At 48.3% G+C, this 20419-nt stretch overlaps 3 protein-coding genes across 3 annotated transcripts in view; 2 read left to right on the forward strand and 1 right to left on the reverse strand.

Annotated features, from left to right (window-relative positions):
* The first annotated feature begins 1362 nt into the window (after positions 1 to 1362).
* On the forward strand, positions 1363 to 4539 carry LOC137912009 (calcium-binding protein 39-like). Its single transcript, XM_068756358.1, has 9 exons — positions 1363 to 1418; positions 2911 to 3034; positions 3120 to 3284; positions 3371 to 3489; positions 3565 to 3733; positions 3802 to 3861; positions 3956 to 4021; positions 4116 to 4259; positions 4360 to 4539. Exons 2-9 carry the CDS (start codon positions 2936 to 2938, stop codon positions 4537 to 4539), a joined length of 1002 nt encoding a protein of 333 aa, XP_068612459.1. The 5' UTR covers positions 1363 to 1418; positions 2911 to 2935.
* A 254-nt stretch (positions 4540 to 4793) lies between these two features.
* On the reverse strand, positions 4794 to 9059 carry cdadc1 (cytidine and dCMP deaminase domain containing 1). Its single transcript, XM_068756370.1, has 10 exons — positions 8906 to 9059; positions 8411 to 8686; positions 8040 to 8334; positions 7740 to 7946; positions 7542 to 7651; positions 7413 to 7462; positions 7144 to 7313; positions 6883 to 7072; positions 6616 to 6655; positions 4794 to 6399 (listed from the first exon to the last, which is right to left on the reverse strand). Exons 1-10 carry the CDS (start codon positions 8988 to 8990, stop codon positions 6320 to 6322), a joined length of 1503 nt encoding a protein of 500 aa, XP_068612471.1. The 5' UTR covers positions 8991 to 9059; the 3' UTR covers positions 4794 to 6319.
* A 9886-nt stretch (positions 9060 to 18945) lies between these two features.
* LOC137911895 (fibroblast growth factor 14-like) overlaps positions 18946 to 20419 on the forward strand; it is an 8077-nt gene continuing 6603 nt past the window's right edge. Inside the window, 1 exon segment of the mRNA XM_068756237.1 lies at positions 18946 to 19138. Within this exon segment, the coding sequence (XP_068612338.1) occupies positions 18946 to 19138 (193 nt within the window).

Raw genomic sequence — 20419 nt, forward strand, 5'->3', positions numbered from 1 at the left:
GTGTAATCATTCCAGTCCAAAAAGGCCCGACTTTCAGGGTGAATTGCACAAGCAGGGTGCTCAAATAATGAAGGTGTTTGTTCTCGGTACTTTTTTTTGTTCTCCCTCAACTCGTTTTGCGAGCTGGAAAATGTTTTTTTTTGTATCCCCAGATTTCTACTGTGCAACAATCTCTTCATTTCCCCCCCCCTCCCGTGTCAAACTCTGGGTTGAGATGAAACTAGTCCTGCAGGCCTTTCAAACGAGTAAACTTGTGTTGATCCGACTGAGAAGTGTATGATCGGACGTTTCCGCTGTACCTCGCCCCGTTTTCCTCAAGCGCATGTTTATCGTGAAAAGGAGTCTCTTACTTGTCTAAGTACTAAACTTGTCGGCATGTTTTCATGATCACACGATGAAGCTTATTGAAGTATTTGTACTTTTGACATGGAGGGTGGAGAGATCAGAAGGGTTGTATTTTTTTAGTTTATGCAGCACATTGCAGCAACCACTCTTTATTTTCGTATTGTATCTACTGAGTATGGTGTCGATATGAAGATATTAAAATGGGGCGTGTATCTGTATATTTGTAAATATGTACTTCTGTATTGTAAGTAAAATGAAATGCAGCTTTAATAAAGTTTGGGATTGTTTCCGCTCTTTTTTGGGGTCAATGGCTTGAGTTAATGTAGATCTTTTTAATTATGCACACGTCGTTGCAATTTGTCATGGCGCGAGACCTTTCCGGAAGTTCAATATTAATCACGTGGTGTCCTGACGTCCAATGAGTTTTCTCCAATGGAGCGTCCTTCAACTTCTTTTCCCTTATTGTTCTTCCTCCCGATTGCAGCGAATCAAATAGTATATAAAAAAAGAAACATTAGTTTAATACATTCACGTTTATTACATTTAATTGTTTTTGGTGTGGAGCAATATTTGAGACGAGGCCTTCGTAACGAGATAATGACATTTATAAAACTGTAACCGGAAGCCGTACCGCTACCGGAAATGAATGGACTTGTTCAATAAAGCAGCATTTGTCTGCGTGATAGTGAAATACTGTACGACAAAGACGATTGATGGCTTAAATGAGAGTGACGTACAGAATGTCGATTGCATTAGGTTTTTTAATATTAATATTAATATTTATTTAACTTCCTGTAATTCTTTCATTAATGGAGAAAGTTCCGCGGATGTTTATTGTGAAACTTTCTACCGGAAGTTGTTTTATTTACGCTAGCCTGCCAGCCAGACGACGGGAAGACGACCAGATGGAATTCTGCTCGGCCTTCTCAACGGACTCCTCGCGTTTTATTTGCACCGAATCCATTTCCAGCCGACTTCCCTGCTAACGGGGAGCCCCGGCGTGACCCCGGCGTGACCCCGGCGTGACCCCGGCGAACCGAGGCCAAGAAGCGGGGCGACGTCTTCCCCGTGAGGTATACGTTCTAGTCCGTCGTAATTAATGGTGGCAGGCTCTGGAACTTCCATCAAGGTTTAAACGGTTAAAGCATTATTATCTCTGAAATGGTGACTTCATAAATCTGTCAAAGAAGAAGGAGTTTAGCCTGGAGGCGAAAGGGGCGTGGCCTTTTTAAATCACACTGTCTAGGATTCTTGATGCGGCCTTATTAATTATTTTTTTATTGTCTTCTGTAATACACAGTCAAACTCTATCGATTATTATCATTCACGGGGTCGTTAATTATCAGGAAGCGGAAATGCGGTGAATGTTTTTCTGTGAGTTTTGTTAGCTTTTGCTGTATTACTTTATTCGACCATCGTCACTCGAGCCGGAATGACAACAATGCAGCTTCCGGCCAGCTTCCGGAAGTTTATTTCAAAATGCATTTGGACATTTCATTTTACTTCATTGTTCTAACGTGATATCTAGGATCTTGATTCTTAATAATTGTGGGAAATATTTAAATGGGAGTATTTAAAGCTTTTCAAGGCTTCCATGACATAAAACGCTTTCATTTTTGCAATAATTGGCTGATCTTTGTGTGGATTTTAAAGCCGCCATGCTTTTATCTCGGAAGCAAAACTACTATGAACATCCGGTGTTCAGTCAGACTGCGTTCGCATTCCTGTCCGATTATCAAAGCAGCTTGACATGCAGCAGGTAATTGCTAAACTGACACAAATGGACATTCTTGTAGTTTTTCTATTGGACGTGTACATTTGTAATTGTAAAATGAAGAATTTGTTTGATTCGCAGATGTGTTTGCGAATCAAACTCGGTGTTTTGTGGTTGAATTGTCCTTTTTAAATATCCTCCTCCTTCCTTCCTTGAATACTTAAATTCCACTTGGACTGTATGCACTTTTTACTCCTCACATGTACATATACGTAAAGTCGATCCGCACGCCAGGATAGATGTCGAACCTGTTTTTCTCTGACGCGCTGACGTCGAGGTGCGGAGCGATCCGCCGCACCTCGACGTCCACACTTTGAGCTGCCTGTAAATGTAAATACTTGCAGTGTTTGTTGCTGTAATCTGATGCTGTAGATCAAAGGCGGCCGTGCTATTCGGTGAGGGCAGAGGACAGGATTGGATTACAGACCAGGAAGTCAATTTGCTCGATAAGCACTTCCTCATTGCCGGCTTATCATTTAACAAATATCGTCTGGACGGCGGTGGATAGAAACGAGGGGGGGGGGGTCCTTTTTACATTCAGATGAGGATTAGCAGTCACGAGTTCTGCTCCCGACCTGCTGCCTCTCGGATCCTTCAGATTATTTAGGCCCTCAAAACAAGAGACGACGCAATCAGGCTGCAAATGTTCCAATCCCAGAAATATTCCAGGACTGGAGGACTTTTCCGAGGAAGAATGGGGCTCTGCTTCCTGAGGGAACGTTGCCCGGATATGCAGCGCATCCTATCCGGTCCGCCGCGGTCCGCTCTTTCAAACCGCCGTGTTTTCCCAGGAGCCGAGGAGATAGCGCGTCCGCCATGCCGCTGTTCAGCAAATGCAAGAGTCCGGCGGACGTCGTCCGGATCCTGAAGGAGAACCTGGCCGTCCTGGACAAACAGGACAAGAAGACCGACAAGGTAGAGGAGGAGGAGCCGAACCCGGAAGCCGCCTGGTTCTGGTGTCTCCTGGCACTGATCCGACCTGCCGGCTCCTCCCCGCTAGGCGTCCGAGGAGGTGTCCAAGTGCCTGCTGCTCATGAAGGAGATCCTGTACGGCGGCACCGAGAGGGACAACCACCCGGAGACGGTGGCCCAGCTGTCCCAGGAGCTGTACAGCGGCGGCTTCCTCGTCACGCTGGTGACCAAGCTGGAGCTCATCGACTTCGAGGTGAACGCCGCCGCCGCCGCCGCTTTGAGTCGCGCCTTCGAATCCGGCCGGCGCCAAACGAACGCGACGCGCCCGTTTGTCCGCAGGGGAGGAAGGACTTCTGTCAGATCTTCAACAACATCCTGCGGAGGCAGATCGGGACCCGGAGCCCCACCGTGGAGTACTTCTGCTCCCACCAGGACGTCCTGTTCATCCTGCTGAAAGGGTGAGACGCGCCCAAAGCGCTGGCACCCGGCGCCCCCCGCCCCCGACGGCCTGACGCCGCGTCCTCTGCCCGAAGGTACGAGACGCCCAAAGTGGCGCTGAACTGCGGGATCATGCTGAGGGAGTGCATCCGGCACGAGCCGCTCGCCAGGATCGTCCTCCGGTCGCACGACTTCAGGTCCTTCTTCACGTACGTGGAGGTGTCCACCTTCGACATCGCCTCCGACGCCTTCGCCACGTTCAAGGTAACCGGGGGGGGAGGGGGGGCTCGCCATCCCGGGCTGACCCGCGCCTCGTTTGCATTCATTCATAGGATCTCCTGACGAGACACAAAGTCCTCGTGGCTGAATTCCTCGAGGAGAACTACGATGAGGTGTGTGACGCGCACGCACATGCACACGCACACACGCACACACACGCACACACGCGCGCGGGTCGGAACCTTAATCGCTTTTTGTTCCGCTCAGGTGTTTACGAGCTACGAGAAGCTGCTGAACTCTGACAACTACGTCACCAGGAGGCAGTCTCTAAAGGTCGGCCTCCTCCTTCAGCGGTGCATTTGTTATTCAAATGGGGGGGGGGAAAGTTTACCTCCGCCTTCTCGCCCCCGCTCTCCCTCTCCTCCAGCTGCTGGGCGAGCTGCTGCTGGACAGACACAACTTCCCGGTGATGACGCGCTACATCAGCAAGCCGGAGAATCTCAAGCTGATGATGAATCTGCTGCGAGACGAGAGCCCCAACATCCAGTTCGAGGCCTTCCACGTCTTCAAGGTGAGGGACGGGCGAGTCCGTCTCAGTCCGGCGATATTCCGCGAGGCGGAGACTATTCCTCCATTCTTTTCCTCCTCTCCGATTGGCCCCCCGTCCCCAGGTGTTCGTCGCCAACCCCAACAAGACGCAGGCCATCGTCGACATCCTGCTCAAGAACCAAAGCAAACTGAGCGAGTTCCTGAGCAACTTCCAGAGGGAGCGGACGGACGACGAGCAGTTCAACGACGAGAAGACCTACCTGATCAAGCAGATCAAGGATCTGAAGAGGCCCGCCTCCTAAAGACACGCCTCCGGCCCGGCTTTCTATCGATGGGAAGAGATATGGAGAAGATGTTATCCCCCCCCCCTTCTACATTTCTTCTGTAAATGTGTTTTTCCATGGAATCATCTTTTTCTTTTTCCCAGCCGGAGCACGCAGTGCAACAAACTTGGGGCGTTTGGAGGCGCCTGATTGGCTGTGTAGAGCGGTAAAAAGAAAAAGACGATCCAGTAGTCGTCTGGCGCAGGAGGGGGGGGGGGGGGGGGGGGGTTCTGACGGTCGCAAGGTAATTTCTGTGTGCTTGAATGAAGTTTATCCGAATCCGGTTTTATTTTTAGACAGGTCAACTCTCTCCCGTTAGAGTTTAAAAAAAAATGTGTTTTTGAGACTCGGCAACAAAAAGTAACTCGTAGGACTATTTTAAGACGTTTTAGTTGCATCGGTAGCATTTAGGTTCCCTTTGCTGGTGGCTGATTGCACTTTCTGTATATAAATATATGATTATTATTCTCCTTTGGTTTAAGCCGATTGCAGTTTTCGTACTCCTTAATCTTTTACATTTTTAGTTTGCACCCCGTAAAGCGAGTGCCATGATCAGAGGCGAGCATTCCGAGGAGCGGCGCCGCGGAGGAGCTGAAAAGGCGTTTCAAAGGTGCCTTTTTAAGTTTGGTGCATTTTCCCTTTTTGTATTTTCTGTCGTTTTTCTAGGGCGGAGCTTAATCACCTTTCGCTCCGTTGTGATTAAAGCGATGAGCCTCGGCTTTAACTCGCTATATTTGAGTTGCGCCGTTAAAAGGTCTGTTTTTTTTTTTCTAGCATTTGATTGGTTGCTGTTGTGTTTGAACCGGATTCACCGTTTGTCACCAAAAGTCACTCCGATTGTTGGCTGGAAATGCGAGAATCAATTTTGGATTCTCTAATTCAAGGAATTAATTTTCTAAAAACAAGCGTTTAAATACATTTGAGGCTAAACGAATGAAACCGCTAACCTTCGTGCAGTGCATTAGGGTGACATTAAAAATCATTTTTAATGGTGCATAATAGAAAATAGCTTTATTTTAAGGATAAACAACACCAGCGTTTCAAATCAGTCGTCACTCAGAGAAATCTGCGTTTTCATTTTGCCTCTCTCAAATAAATGAGCAGAACTTCTCGAGACTTCACCGCGAGTCGATTAACACGAGAACAGATGAGTTTTTTCGGGGTCATGTTGTACGGCTCGATGCGCTGAACAAAAAAAAAAAGACATCACGAGCTAGGCGTTAAATGAAGTTGGGTAAAACATTTTTATTTCGACGATGCGAACTTCCTTTCGTGAGGATGTTGCTGAAAACAACAGATTGATACGTGATCCTCAATTAAACCGTCTTCCAGATTAAAATGTGCACGGAGACATCCGAGAGAACGGTGTGGCTGCAACCATGGTAACCCCCAGCATACATGCAATGCTTGCAGGATCAATGTTAACATGTATTCACCTGTAAACACCTCACCCTTAAAATAAATAAAAAAAGGCCAGCGCAGTTGATGTTGCTAATATAAATATTGTATTTTAAAAATAAACATATTTCTTGTCAAATACGTGCTTTACTTCTCCCGTTAATAACGCGTTGTATAAATGTAAAACTAACTTATAAGAATGTTTTTATTTATTTTTTGCTGATGTATTTCTACGGTTCCTTTTTAATATTCAGCCATCAAACGGGAAAACGAATCGAGCACAATTATTTTTTGGCACAGATTTCCCCTTCAGCGAGAAAATAAATCGATCTGCCGTTCCTTCCATAAACCCGATCGGTGTTCAGGTGGGAGAGTCGTGTGATCTGGTGGCGCTCAGTCTCTTGTTGCCGCGGCGCCCTGGATCGTCCTGAACACAACCATCTGGAACGAAACGCAGTGTTAGAAGGGTGAGTTCAAAGACGCACCGGAACTTAAAGCTTCCACCAGAGGACCTTAGATTGCATCCTAGTGTAAGAAACGGAAACTACGGGAATATTTCGAGTAAATCCGATGATCTTTGCGGCAGGAAGGCTTTAATCTGGGCTGGATTAGACCATTGAAGCAGAATAATCTGGACCGAAGCAAGACGGCGCTTACTGGTGAGACGAGGCGGCGGCGGCGACGGACTCCTTCGCCACTGTCAAGACAAAAAGAAAAAAAACGTCAAAAGATTCCTACGGTAGCCGAGGTTTCTCCCGATTCTCGGACCACATTGACTTTTTCTTTCTTGAAGTCTTCTTTGTTCTAGTTTAGAAATGTCCAAAATGTGACCGTCTCCATGGAGATAAGCGAGCAAAACAAAAAAACGATGAACCGGCGAAGAGAAGGAAGAACGTCCCGGCCGCCGTCTCTCCTCCCACTCACGATGAATTTGCTGATGTTCTTCAGGCTGCTGAACCGCAGGTAAGAGATGTCCCCTTTGTCCCTGTCCTTGTCCTGGTCGGTGGTGTAGATGTGCTTGATGCCGGCCCCGCAGATCAGGGGGACGCATTCATCGCATGGACATTTAGTTACGAACAGCATGGTGGTCTCCTCGGGTTGAAACGCTCGAGTCCTAAAACAATCAGGAGGAACAACTTGAGGACGCGTCCTTTGATGTTTGCTTGCGTGTTTGTTTGTCCCGACCTGAAGGTGAGGGCGTTCTGCTCCGCGTGGACGATGTATCTGTATTTGCGCCGCTGACGGTCTTCCTGTTTGTCGTCCATCTGCGGGTACTGCGCGTACTGCGAGCCCGCCGGGTAGGCGTTGTAGCCGCAGCCCATGAGGTGCAGACGCCCGGCGCCGGCGGCGCCCGTCTGGGGAAAAGAACGGGTTAAAAAAAAAAAGAAGAGGATTTGACTTTGACGTAGCGTTTTGAGTCGAGAACAGAAACCGGGGCGTAAAGGCGAGCTCACCGACTGTCCGCGGGCCCAGATAACGGCACCGACGCCACTTTTGGGGTCCTCTGGAACGACAGGGACACGCCTACGTGTGAGACGCTTGGGCGTGGTTAAAAGGCGATGGCGTTCAAAAGCCAATAAGACCTGTTCTATAAGCCAGCAGCCTCGCTTGGATGATGCAATGGCGGGCGACTTCCTGTGATACTTCCGTATGGCAGAAGGGCGGCGACGGCTCGGGGGCTGAAAGCTCTTCCCTGGGTTGCAGAGGGGGGGGGGGAACAAAAAACTACAATTCCCAGCATCAAGTGCAAAAAGCATTCCCGGCTCTGGAACGTTCCCGACCTGTAGAAGCCGTAGCGCTGCCGCGGCACGCCGGCGGCGACCGCCGCCAGCAGCCTCACCAGCTCCAGCATGTCGCCCCTCAGGTTGGAGAAGCACGGCTCGTTGCAGAAGTTCTCCAGACCCATGCGGGTCAAAATGTCCCGGTGCCGTCCGGACGTCTCCACCAGGAACCGCCGAGACAAAGTCTTCAGGTGTCTCTTCTGCTCTCTGGGAAGCGGAGAGGATCAGGAGGACGGAGGAGGATGGAGATTAGCAACAAGGAGGCGGCGGCTAGCTGGGGGTGCTAGCTGGGGGGGGTACCTGCTGAAAAGCTCCCCGGCGTCCTCTTCATTCGCCGCCGCCTCCATGAAGTCGCACTCTCTGGAAGTCTCGTCCACAAACTGCAGCAGGCCCGGCGCCGGCGGCTGCAGCCGCACGCAGATGGGAGGCCGGCTGTTGGACTTCAGCTTCTCCGTTGCCACGGCGTCCAGCGCCGCCTCCTCCGTGAGGCGCTCTGGCGCACCGTGGGATTGGCCGCTCGGCTGATCTGAGGGCGTCGACGTCAGCATGCTGATCTCGGGGTCGCCGGGCCAGAAGGAGATCTGAGCGACTCCGGCTGGAGGAAATGGAGGTGGTCAGCGAGGTGCCCCCCCCCTACACACACACCCCTCCGTATCGCCCCCCCTCCTCACCATTGATGGCCATCTTGAGGCAGGTCGCGCACGGCCTCCTGGAGAAGTAGAGCTGGCAGTCAGCCAGCCTGGCGCCGTGCTGGATGATGGCCGCCTGTCCCGCGTGGAGCTCGGCCCCCGAGCAGTGGAGTCCGACCACGTTGCCGTTCAGCGCCACCACCAGACCCGTCCCCCGGACCGGGACGCCGTCCTCTTCCGGCTGCTCCTGGTGGAACAGTTCCATCCACAAGCTCAACAAGGTGAACAGGTTTACCTCCGACAGCCTGGGGCCATGACCTGGAGGGGGAAATAGAATGAGCTGATCATTATGTGTTATTACTGTTATTATTATCAAGTTTCTATTTACAAACTCTTCTATCTATTAATCTTGTTTACTAAATAGTAATAATCCGGATGCTGCCATAAAGGAAGCTTCTGTTTGAGGTTGAAAAGGCAAACCGCTCAGCGATCAGCTAACGCTAGCTAGCCAACACTAGCTAGCTAACGCCGGCTCACCTCGTAATTTGCGGTCAGTCTGAGCGCTGCTGTCTCTCTTTTCTGGACTCGGATCCGTTCGGTTCCGTTCGTCGGTTCCCTCCATTCAAACGATCAGGCGACGAATCAAAGTACCCTGCCTGCTTAAAATGACGCAAAAACAAGTGACAACACGCTGATAGTTCACCTGGGAGAGGAGTAACCAGGACAACGTCAGCATTTAGGAAGTATAATACCGCTTCCGAGCAATTATTTCAAAATAAGACCCCGTGAAATGGCTACAAATGTTTTTTAAGCAAAAGAAAACTGCATTTTGCGCTTGCATCAGAATATGTTATATTACTGCAATACAATAAATATACCGCAGTCACTGTTTCGGGTAAATTAATAGAGAATAAAACTTAAGAGGTATTTTAATTTAATTTAATTTAATGACGGGCAAAGAAACACTGAAGTGCGTGGAGTTTGTCTCTTTAATTAAATATATTCATTCACTTTGCTGACTTTGAACTGATTTCAAACACACGCCCACTCAGCTTCAACTAAATGAAATGTCTTTTATTCCATTCCAATTCTGACTCGCGTGTAGTTCTCCTTAAAACCCAGCAGGGGGCGGGTTCTACATAGAACTGATACATAGAATGGCTCATTTTGGATGCTGAGTGATGGTTTCCGCTGAACACGAGTTTACAAAAAAATCATTTTTAAGAGAAACGTTTAAATTAGTATTTTATTTGAACGTATTACATTATCAGACAGATCAAAGCAGCAGGATAGCACTATAACCCACTCCTCAATTATTTATCGTCCACATGGTTAGAAGAGAAGAAATCAATTGGACTGAAAATATAATTTCTGAAAATGTTTCTGTGATGAAACAGAAGCAACAAGTTGAATATGGGAAAACACAAAGTAGCGGGGGCTTCTGCCATCGTACTAAGTCTTGTGATTAAATCACTGAAAGGCTTCTCTGAGTTTGTTCTCTTTTAAATCTGACTTTCCTCTTTTAGCGGCAGTCATCCTGCCACATCCTTCTCTGTGATCCATGCATCTTTCTTTCTATCTTCCTTCCGTCCTTGCTGCACTCGCTCTCCCTTTTCCGATCTTTGCTGTGTCTGACGGCTTTTACATGCGGCCGTGACTGCATGCTTAAGGCAAGATGAAGCTGCTCTCTGTGCTCACAGCTAACCCTTTTGTTGTCGTTCCATCTTGCAGCCTTGAGATCTTCAACAGAACACAAGCCGTGACTGGAGTGTGGGAGAAACATCTGCCAGGCATCATGGGGTAAAGACTCTGTGTGTGTGTGTGTGTGTGGATTTTATTTCATGTGTGATTCATGTTGGGATCCAAAAGACACGATGAAGGATTATCACCATTGCTCATTTGCCAATGCTGCAATGCAGCTGAGAGTGATTTTTCTGCCACTGCTTATCTCTAATTGGCAATTTGGGCCGTTGCACCGCTTAAATCGCTCGAGTTTGCGCCTGATTACTTTACAGAATTGAAATGCCTCTCAGACAGCTGTATTTTGCCTTGTGGAAAGCAAATTTAATGGAACTGTGAAGCCAAAATAATCTCTCATGCCACCTAGGATAATGTAGGTGACCGTTTCAATCCCCAAATCCTCTCCACAGCATTCATTCAAGTGTTCAAAGAAAAAGATGTGGACCTAAAACGAAACATAAAATATCATGCTGTAAGGCTCACAATCCAAATCTCTGAGAATTATTTATTTAAGATTAAATCTTTACTGTAGCCTTTATGCAACAATCAATACTCCCTGCCTGTAGAAGGTGATTGCTGTTGAAGACTTCCTCATATTTTGAACACATGTGTCTGTTGGATCATTTAAATAATTATTAATGAAGCGTGTAAGTATGTTTTAGCTCGCTGTTCTGTTTTTCTATGTGAAGAAAATATAAAAGAACACATTTCCTGTATGAAGACGGTTAAAACTCTTGTATTTTTAAAACGTCTTATTGTATTTTGGAGACAAAAATTTATTGAATGCGACAACCCGTAATGAACAAATTGAAATGAGAAAACAAAAAGGCGTTTTTATGAAAATGTCATTTATATTTGTTTAAATGCAACTTATTCCACGTTTTGTAACGATATTTTATACACTTTTTTAATTTATCTTTTTTTTGTTTTTTTTCTTCTTGGCTGACAAAAATCATGTGGCAAATGTATTTTTCTTAATTATATGAGTTCTGCATTCATATAAATAGTCAACATCTGTATCAGCAGCGAAGTCTCGGTCCAGCAACTCTCGCGTGATTCCTCGTGAGCGCACGTGATTTCAGCACCATGGACAGCGCCGCTTGCTTTTCAGCACCGCTTCAGGATTTTTTTGTAGGTTTTCTTCGCTTTTATATAAAACTGCACTTTAATTCAACTGAATACTGATGATAAAATACACAAATATTCATTTATGTTTATTTTCAGAATGGATGCTGGTTTTTAAGCCGCGTTATGGCGGCCGAACCGACTGAAGTATCCAACAGGTGGGTTCATTCACTGCGGGAAAACGCGTCTGGGAATAAAACAGCGACGTTACAGACTAATTATTATTACCACTTATATTTATTCTTGACTCAGCTATAAGTCACTCATATACTTCTTGTTTGCAATAATGTACATTTTAATTTTAGATTCCCCTTCTGTGATATACTAATATTAATTTTATAGCCTTGTAATCTTATTCCATTTTAGAAACTCTTTTTTTTAAAATTTATTGTTGAAACTTTTTAATCTGATTTGCCGATAAACTGCAGAACTCCAGAATTTACTACACAAGGCTCAACACTATCATTCTATTCTAAATAAAATAACTACTTCACACATATACCCTCTTTATAATTATTAGCTTTTTATATATATACATAAAAAGATAAACTGAAGGAAGTGAAAATAATAGATCGACTTGTTCTATATATTTCAGTGTGACATTTTGATGGTGCTTTTACTTTGGTGACGCCAAACGGAACAGCTGTTCTGCTTAATTGCTACCCCTTTGTGCCTCCTTTGCGCCCAACCGGCCGTCGGTCGTCACTATAGCGCGGCTTTGCACGCCGCAGAGGACCCCCCCCCCCCCATTTAGTTTCTGGACAAGTCAAAGCCGCAAAGTCGCAGTCCAGCGAGGCGAGGAAGAGGAAGAGGAAGAGGAAGATGAGGCAGGCGGCAGCAGCAGCTGCGTCTTGGCGCATTGGAGCTGATGGACTATTGAGAAGTGGAGGCCGAAACGCGGATCAAATAGTCATCGGGACTTTTTAAAGAGACGGAAAGCAGCGTGGGACAGTTCAGAGAGTCCCCGCAGTGATTCTGCGTCTGTGCGTGTTTGGAAAGGACCCCCCCCCCCCCCCCTGGTGCAGGACGACAGGGATGCCGCCGACTTTCTGACGGACCCCCCCCCCCGGACGGACAGACGCACCGACCCCTGCGACCCCCCCCACTAATATGCAATGGCTTTTTGTGCAGAAGAAGCCGACAGCCGCCGCGTCCCGCCGCCTTCACGCTAGCGCCGCCGCGTGCGTGTCCGCCGCTGCCGCTGCCGCTCCTCTCCCCGCGCCGCGCGGCAGACGACGCCATTTGAAGAGGGGCGCTCGGTGGCTTTCCACGCCGCGGCGGCCGGGCGGGGGCAGCAGCAGCAGCGAACGAGCCTCCGCCGCCGAGGACCACCGGCCGCGGGGGCACCAGGAGGCGGAGACCGCGGACAAAAGCGCCGCAGCGGTTTCTCTTTTTTCACCGCTCGGGGACGACGGAGGCGCGGGATCCGTGCGGCTTGTGGCGGAACCGGGCGCGGAACCGGGCGGCGAGCTGGGATTCCGGTTCCTGTTGTCGTCTATGGTGCAGATCGCGGGCGCGAAGCACTGCCGGACTGAACCCAACAGCTGGACGGCTCTGCCGGCATGCAAGCAGGGGGGGGGACCAGCCCCCACGCGGTGGGCGCATTTTAGGCTGCCGCATCCGGAACGTCTCTCGCCCCCCACCTCCTCCTCTTCCTCCTCCTCCTCCTCCTCCTCCTCCATGCGGTTTATTTGGAGCAACATCTTCAGCAAAGGATCGCATATGCTGCAGTGTCTCTGTGGCAGAAGCCTCAAGAAGAACAAGAACCCAACCGGTGAGTTCACTTTGTCGCGTGCCCGTGCGTGCGTGCGTGCATGTCCGTCCGACATGCTGGCGGGTGTTTCTCTGCAATCGCAGTTGTGCAGCAAGTGAGAGGGAGGGCGGGGGGGTGGGGGGCAACTTCTTACTGTGCACTGTGTGTGTGTGCGCGTGCGTGCCGCGCGGGGGCAGAGGCGCTGCAGAAAACCAAGTGTAATGCAGCACGCAGGTTCAGGCTCCAGCAAACCTGCAGCACATGGCCTTATTTGGACTTCCGCCGTGGAGATCCCGCAGACGGACGGAAGCCTGGACGAGACGCGAAGACGAATCGATTTGATGTTCACAAGCAGCGTTCCCATCTTTTTGAAAGTTGCATTTAGACGTAACTCCCAGGATGAGTCTGAGTTTGGATGTAGCAGCAGGTTGTTGTGTTGTTGTTGTGTTGTGTTGTTGTTGTTGTTGTTGTTGTGTTGTTTTGTTGTTGTGTTGTTGTTTTTGTCATGCTCTGGTTCATTTAGCAAAAAGCAAACTGAATATCCTTTGCTTTGTTTTCAGACAGATTAGAGCAGGAGAGAGAGAGAGAGGTTGATGTTGGCATTGCAACAGGAAGTGGACACGCGGTGACGTCATTGGCCTCCACATGTTCAACCGTGTGTTTCGAGGGCGTGTGCACGTGTGCACGTGTGCACGTCGCTCAGTTTAGCGTCTTAGATTCTTGTGCAGATCGAGATTATCGTCGAAACGAGTGAGTCAAGAACAATCTGGATTCCACTTTAGATGAACTAAAGCCACGAACCACATGCACACACGCACACACACACACACACATAGTGAGTGAAAGTGATTGGGGGGGGGTGTCCTTGTGTTGCTGAAAGGAACGAGGCCCAAGTTACTCAGTGTCTCCTGTCTCAAGCGGTGTGACCCAGATAGAGACTCTCACCCTGCATAAAACACACACACACGGAAAGTGTGTGTGTGTGCGTGTGTGTGTGTGTGTGTGTGTGTGTGCGTGCAGCTCTTGCTCCAGGCTCCTGTCAAGAGCGGGCCTGCGTGTCGAGTGTTATTTTATTTAAGTGCACTTAAACGGCAGCATCAAAGGCACCGCTCAGAAGTGTTTTCACAGTCGAATGATAAGAAGAAACAGTCGAACAAAGAAACGGTCGAACAAAGAAACAGTCGAACAAAGAAACAGCCGAACAAAGAAACGGCCGCACAAAGAAACAGTCGGCAACAAAGAAACAGTCAAACAAGAAACAGTCGAACAAAGAAACAGTCGAACAAGAAACAGTCGAACAAAGAAACAGTCGAACAAAGAAACAGTCGGCAACAAAGAAACAGTCAAACAAGAAACAGTCGAACAAAGAAACAGTCGGCAACAAAGCAACAGCCGAACAAAGCAACGGTCGGCAACGCGCTGCCATGTCTCTGGCGGCCTGAATGCGCTGAACTGTTGTGTAATCTAAAGTTTGACTTTAAACTTTTGAGGATGCATCAAATGTAGATTTTCTTTGAGGCGTATTTAATTTGAAATATTCCAGAATCATTTTAAGAATCATCCAGCTCCTTGATGTGAACGCATCACCGCTGTTGGCCTCCCGCTCACCTCCTCTCTTTATCTGCCCCCCCCCCCCCCCCCCCCTTGCTCGACCTCTCCGCCACACACACTTGAGCCGACGCCTGCCCTCGCCTTTCCCACGGCGACAGCCCCCCCCCCCGCGTGACATCATCGCCGTATCCGTCCCGCCACGCCACTTGTGTTTCCACGCCTCAGGCAGTAAGAGGGCGGAGTCCCGGGGGGGTTTAAAAAGGCGCTGTCCGATTGGCCGGTGTTTGCAGGTGTGTGTGTGTTAAACATGGATTTTGAGTTTATACTAAAGGTAGCAGAGAGGAGAGTAAAGGCTGCTTTGGGCAAGGCCGAGGCAGGTAAGGTGTGTGTGTGAGTGTGTGTGTGCGTGTGTGTGTGTGTGTGTGTGTTCGCTTTTAGTTTGAGCGCAGCTTTCTTTTGTTTCTTTCCTTTTTCTTTTTATATTTATTCACACGCATCCCCTCTCGGTGTCTCTGTCAGCCACAGAAATCCTTCGTTCGCCGCATCAGCACCACCACCCATGAACGGGGGGGGGGGGGGGGGGGGATAGAAGAGAAGAATAGGAAGAGTTCAAAGGGAACTAGAAAACGACAATCAGAGACTGCAGACCCCGCCTCCAATAGACTATTGGATCTTGTGAGACAGTAAACAGGGCTTCCGGATCAGAGGGGCCAAACCTGCTCTAGCTTGCTGCTCCGGAACGTACTACAAGACTCCTTCTGGACTCTTTTTCCCATCATGCCATTCGTTTACCTCCCTCTTAAAGTGGCAGTTTACAGCAGAGGCACAATTCCAGATGTAAAAAATAATTTTAGAATCTGGATCCAGATCCGGATCAACGGCATTCTCGGGGAGGACCGAGCCACGGACAGAACCTTGCTTGTGTAAAAATTTCAAGTCGATTGGATTACTAGTTTTTGAGTTATGCGCTCGCACAGACAAACAGACAAACAGACAGACAAACGCACCCAATTGCAATACCCTCGCCTCCTCTTCGGCGAGGGTATTGAGAGGGGATGGAATTAAGAGCAAGAAGAAGAAGAGGAAACAGAAATGATGCCGCGTGCTACGCTCAACATTCAGCGGGTGTTCTCTCTCTCGTCACTAATCACTCGTTACCACGGTAACAGTGGACTTCCCCTGTGTGTGGATGTCTGAGTGTAAATTATGACTCATCCTGTTCAGATCGGGGGGGGGGGGACACACACACCCACCCTCGTCCTGCCACCGATATTTATGGCTGCTGAGTTACCGGTTGCTGCTGTTTGATCGGAGCAGGAGGGAACCGTTAATCAGACGGAGGGAGGGGCTGCGTTCAAACAGGAAGTGCGTCTGCGTGCTGTCAGAGAGGCGAGAGAGAAATGCATCGTCTTCGTTGCTTCAGGACGATTGAAACGGGAAGAGGCGTAGGATCGACAGGCTGCCACGTAAAAGGTTGCGTTACTTTTTAAACAAGCCCCCCCTCCTTTTTGGGTGTCCTTTCAGACTGTTTTCTTTTTGTAGCGCCGCTTCATCATCATCATCATAAGTGCTGTACTCTTGTACAGACTGTAGAGGGCGCTGCTCCCTTTGTACACGCAGCAGTTCTATCAGCATGGTTCATGATTTATCTTTTCTTTTGACGTCTAATATGGATTCAAAAGATTTGGAATGTAAAGCGGTTCTTTCAGAGGTCTGGTACTTCTGAGGGTTTTTATTTTATTTTAATTTTAGAAGCAATATCTCATCTTCCTCCGATCTTATAAAAAAGGCAGCTTGATAGATGAATTTTACTGCAAATGTAACTTTTTATTTATTCATTTCTGGCTGAACTTGTTGAAACAGCAACGCCTGTTATCAGTGAACTCCCATTGTTGGGTTGATAGACAGAGTCTGCCCCCTAGTGGGCCGGCACGGAGAAGCACATAGAACGACGCTGTACCCTTACCTGCTGACGTCATGCAGCCTCAACGCGACAGATGATTATAATTTTTTAATCGCTTATGATTCATTTAATATGATTATTATTCTTTTCTAAAAAGAAATAACACAAGCCAGCATTATTATTATTATTATTATTATTATTATTATAATACCATGATTATTAAACACAAAAAGCTTTTACAGAATGGCACATTCTGCTTAAAATAATGAGATTCTCTCAACCCCCCAGTGGTTTAATATTAAGCATTAAAATATGCAGAACCAGCAAAGTAATTAAAACAAGTAAGAAGATTGTATTAACATTTATTATCCGCTCCTTTTAGCGTCGGTATATAAACTGTTCATTATAAGCAACATTCAATTCTTTATTTCTCAGAACACCAACCCAGATATAACATAAAATACCAACAATCTATACTGGGATCAGACAATCTATACTGGGATCAGACGATCTATACTGGGATCAGACGATCTATACTGGGATCAGACGACCTTTACTGGGATCAGACGATCTATACTGGGATCAGACGATCTATACTGGGATCAGACGATCTATACTGGGATCAGACGATCTATACTGGGCTCAGACGATCTATACTGGGATCAGACGACCTGTACTGGGATCAGACGACCTGTACTGGGATCAGACGATCTATACTGGGATCAGACGACCTGTACTGGGATCAGACGACCTGTACTGGGATCAGACGATCTATACTGGGATCAGACGACCTGTACTGGGATCAGACGACCTGTACTGGGATCAGACGATCTATACTGGGATCAGACGATCTATACTGGGATCAGACGACCTATACTGGGCTCAGACGATCTATACTGGGATCAGACGATCTATACTGGGATCAGACGACCTTTACTGGGATCAGACGATCTATACTGGGATCAGACGACCTGTACTGGGATCAGACGATCTATACTGGGGTCAGACGACCTTTACTGGGATCAGACGACCTGTACTGGGATCAGACGACCTATACTGGGATCAGACGATCTATACTGGGATCAGACGATCTATACTGGGATCAGACGACCTGTACTGGGATCAGACGACCTGTACTGGGATCAGACGACCTGTACTGGGATCAGACGACCTGTACTGGGATCAGACGACCTGTACTGGGATCAGACGATCTATACTGGGATCAGACGACCTATACTGGGATCAGACGATCTATACTGGGATCAGACGACCTTTACTGGGATCAGACGACCTGTACTGGGATCAGACGATCTATACTGGGATCAGACGACCTATACTGGGATCAGACGATCTATACTGGGATCAGACGATCTGTACTGGGATCAGACGACCTTTACTGGGATCAGACGACCTGTACTGGGATCAGACGATCTATACTGGGATCGACTTATTGGATGATTATCAACCTGTTTGGATCGGCAGCGTTCTCGTCTGCAAATGTGAAATGACATCCTGAAAGATAAAAGCACATTTTGCCATTTCTCTGCCGACGCTAAACGAATATTTATTTTAGATGTAATTTCAAGCTGCTCGTCTCCATTACGCAGGTCCAAAGGAATGTACAATATAAGACACTGAGAATTATTTTGTTGTTGTTTATTTAAAGTTTCCGTTGACGTGATTTTTAGATTTAATTTATAACAATTTTTTTAGACGTTATTTAACCTTTTTGAGAGGAAAGAACGACGTTTTTCCACCTTTAATTAATCTTTAATATCCTGGTACCGGTGACGTCGCCTATACCCTCATGCACACACGCGCACACACACGCACAAATGCATGCACGCACACTTTCACCTGCCAATAATGAGGATGACAGTTTAGGGCGCGTGTGTCACGGTTCGATCGACGCGTGGCTCTGTGCGCTGGCGCGTTCCGTCGATACCACAGTGACAGATTATTATTACTTCCGGTGTGTACTTTCAAAATAATCCTTTCTCTCACACGTGCACACACACACACAATACAAAAATAAAGAAACAGCCATTGTTAATGATATTTACATAGATTATAATAACTCAGAGGCCTACCTTCATAATTATTTAAGTTTTTTTTTATTAATTCAACAACTTTATGGACAGCAACAATTGGTAAAACGACAGAATAATTAGACGGCGGGCTATAAATCACTCGAGCATCGCCGTTTGACATTTTGTCGGGAAAGTGAATTATTGTAATTTGAATTAGGCTTTTATTTTGAAAGGCGGGCCGCCGTGTTTCCGGTGATGCTCGCTGGCTCGCACAGCTGGAGCGGCTCGCGGCTGCACGCGCGTCTCGCGCTCCTGTCGGCGGAATACAAACGCGTTTGGCGGAGAGGACAGGTCACCATGGAAACATAAGCCCGCCGGGGTTCTGCTGGACCGGGTCGAGGTGTCGATCGGTACCAGCCGGTGTCGGACAGACCGGTGAGACCGGAGACGCGGACGCGGCGGCTTCTGCGTCGACATGGCAGCTGCCATCGCCAGCGGTTTGATTCGGCAGAAGCGGCAGGCGCGCGAGCAACACGCGCACCGCCCGACCCCCCACCGGCGGCGGAAGAGCCCCGGGAAGAAGCCCGGGCTGTGCAACGGGAACCTGGTCGACATCTTCTCCAAGGTCCGGATCTTCGGCCTGAAGAAGAGGAGGCTCCGGAGGCAAGGTGTGTGCGGCGGGCCGGCGGGTGCGCACGTGCGTGCGTGCACGCGCGCTAATATACATTGATATGCGCGCGCCTTTACACACGTACGCGCCTGCATATAGCCACGCACACGTGCAAGCCCTTGCGCGCTCTCATACACGCGCACAACCCCCCCCCCCAATTAAGCATAAACATAAAAAGGAAGACTCGCCCCCCCAGTCACTGATGACACGCGCACACGCACGCGCGCTGTCATGTCTTGTCGTGCACGATGGTTCAGTAGTTTCAGGTATACATTATTGAAGCAGGTTAGTCTCTCTCTCTCTCTGTCTGTGCATCTCTAGCTCTCTCTCTCTCTCTCTCTCTCTGTGCAGCTCTAGCTCTCTCTCTCTCTCTCTCTGTCTGTGCATCTCTAGCTCTCTCTCTCTCTCTCTGTCTGTGCATCTCTAGCTCTCTCTCTCTCTCTCTCTCTGTGCAGCTCTAGCTCTCTCTCTCTCTCTCTCTGTCTGTGCATCTCTAGCTCTCTCTCTCTCTCTCTCTGTCTGTCTGTGCATCTCTCTCTCTCTCTCTCTCTCTCTCTCTCTGTCTGTGCATCTCTAGCTCTCTCTCTCTCTGTCTGTGCATCTCGCTCTCTCTTTCTCTCTGTCTGTGCATCTCTCTCTCTTTCTCTCTCTCTGTCTGTGCATCTCTAGCTCTCTCTCTCTCTGTGTGCAGCTCTAGCTCCCTCTCTCTCTCTCTCTGTCTGTGCACCTCTAGCTCTCTCTCTCTCTCTCTGTCTGTGCATCTCTAGCTCTCTCTCTCTCTCTCTCTGTCTGTGCATCTCTCTCGCTCTCTCTCTCTGTCTGTGCATCTCTAGCTCTCTCTCTCTCACTGTCTGTGCATCTCTAGCTCTCTCTCTCTCTCTCTGTCTGTGCATCTCTTTCTCTCTCTCTCTCTGTCTGTGCATCTCTAGCTCTCTCTCTCTCACTGTCTGTGCATCTCTAGCTCTCTCTCTCTCTCTCTTCCTGTCTGTGCACCTCTAGCTCTCTCTCTCTGTCTGTGCATCTCGCTCTCTCTCTCTCTCTGTCTGTGCATCTCTAGCTCTCTCTCTCTCTGTCTGTGCATCTCTCTCTCTCTCTCTCTCTCTCTGTCTGTGCATCTCTAGCTCTCTCTCTCTCTGTGCACCTCTAGCTCTCTCTCTCTCTCTGTCTGTGCATCTCTCTCTCTCTCTCTCTGTCTGTGCATCTCTAGCTCTCTCTCTCTCTCTCTCTGTCTGTGCATCTCCAGCTCTCTCTCTCTCTCTCTCTGTCTGTGCATCTCTAG

This window comes from Brachionichthys hirsutus, chromosome 24 (genome assembly GCF_040956055.1).
Source record: "Brachionichthys hirsutus isolate HB-005 chromosome 24, CSIRO-AGI_Bhir_v1, whole genome shotgun sequence".
NCBI lineage: Eukaryota > Metazoa > Chordata > Actinopteri > Lophiiformes > Brachionichthyidae > Brachionichthys > Brachionichthys hirsutus.

Bases quoted from the DNA above. Each gene is read 5' to 3' on its own strand.
- LOC137912009 (XM_068756358.1), top strand. From the start codon at position 2,936: ATGCCGCTGTTCAGCAAATGCAAGAGTCCGGCGGACGTCGTCCGGATC. The intron at 3,285-3,370 runs GTGAACGCCGCC...GTTTGTCCGCAG, and splicing joins TGGAGCTCATCGACTTCGAG to GGGAGGAAGGACTTCTGTCA. The intron at 4,260-4,359 runs GTGAGGGACGGG...CCCCGTCCCCAG, and splicing joins AGGCCTTCCACGTCTTCAAG to GTGTTCGTCGCCAACCCCAA.
- cdadc1 (XM_068756370.1), bottom strand. From the start codon at position 8,990: ATGGAGGGAACCGACGAACGGAACCGAACGGATCCGAGTCCAGAAAAG. The intron at 8,687-8,905 runs GTGAGCCGGCGT...TTCCCCCTCCAG, and splicing joins GACTGACCGCAAATTACGAG to GTCATGGCCCCAGGCTGTCG. The intron at 7,314-7,412 runs GTGAGCTCGCCT...TCTTTTCCCCAG, and splicing joins TCTGGGCCCGCGGACAGTCG to ACGGGCGCCGCCGGCGCCGG.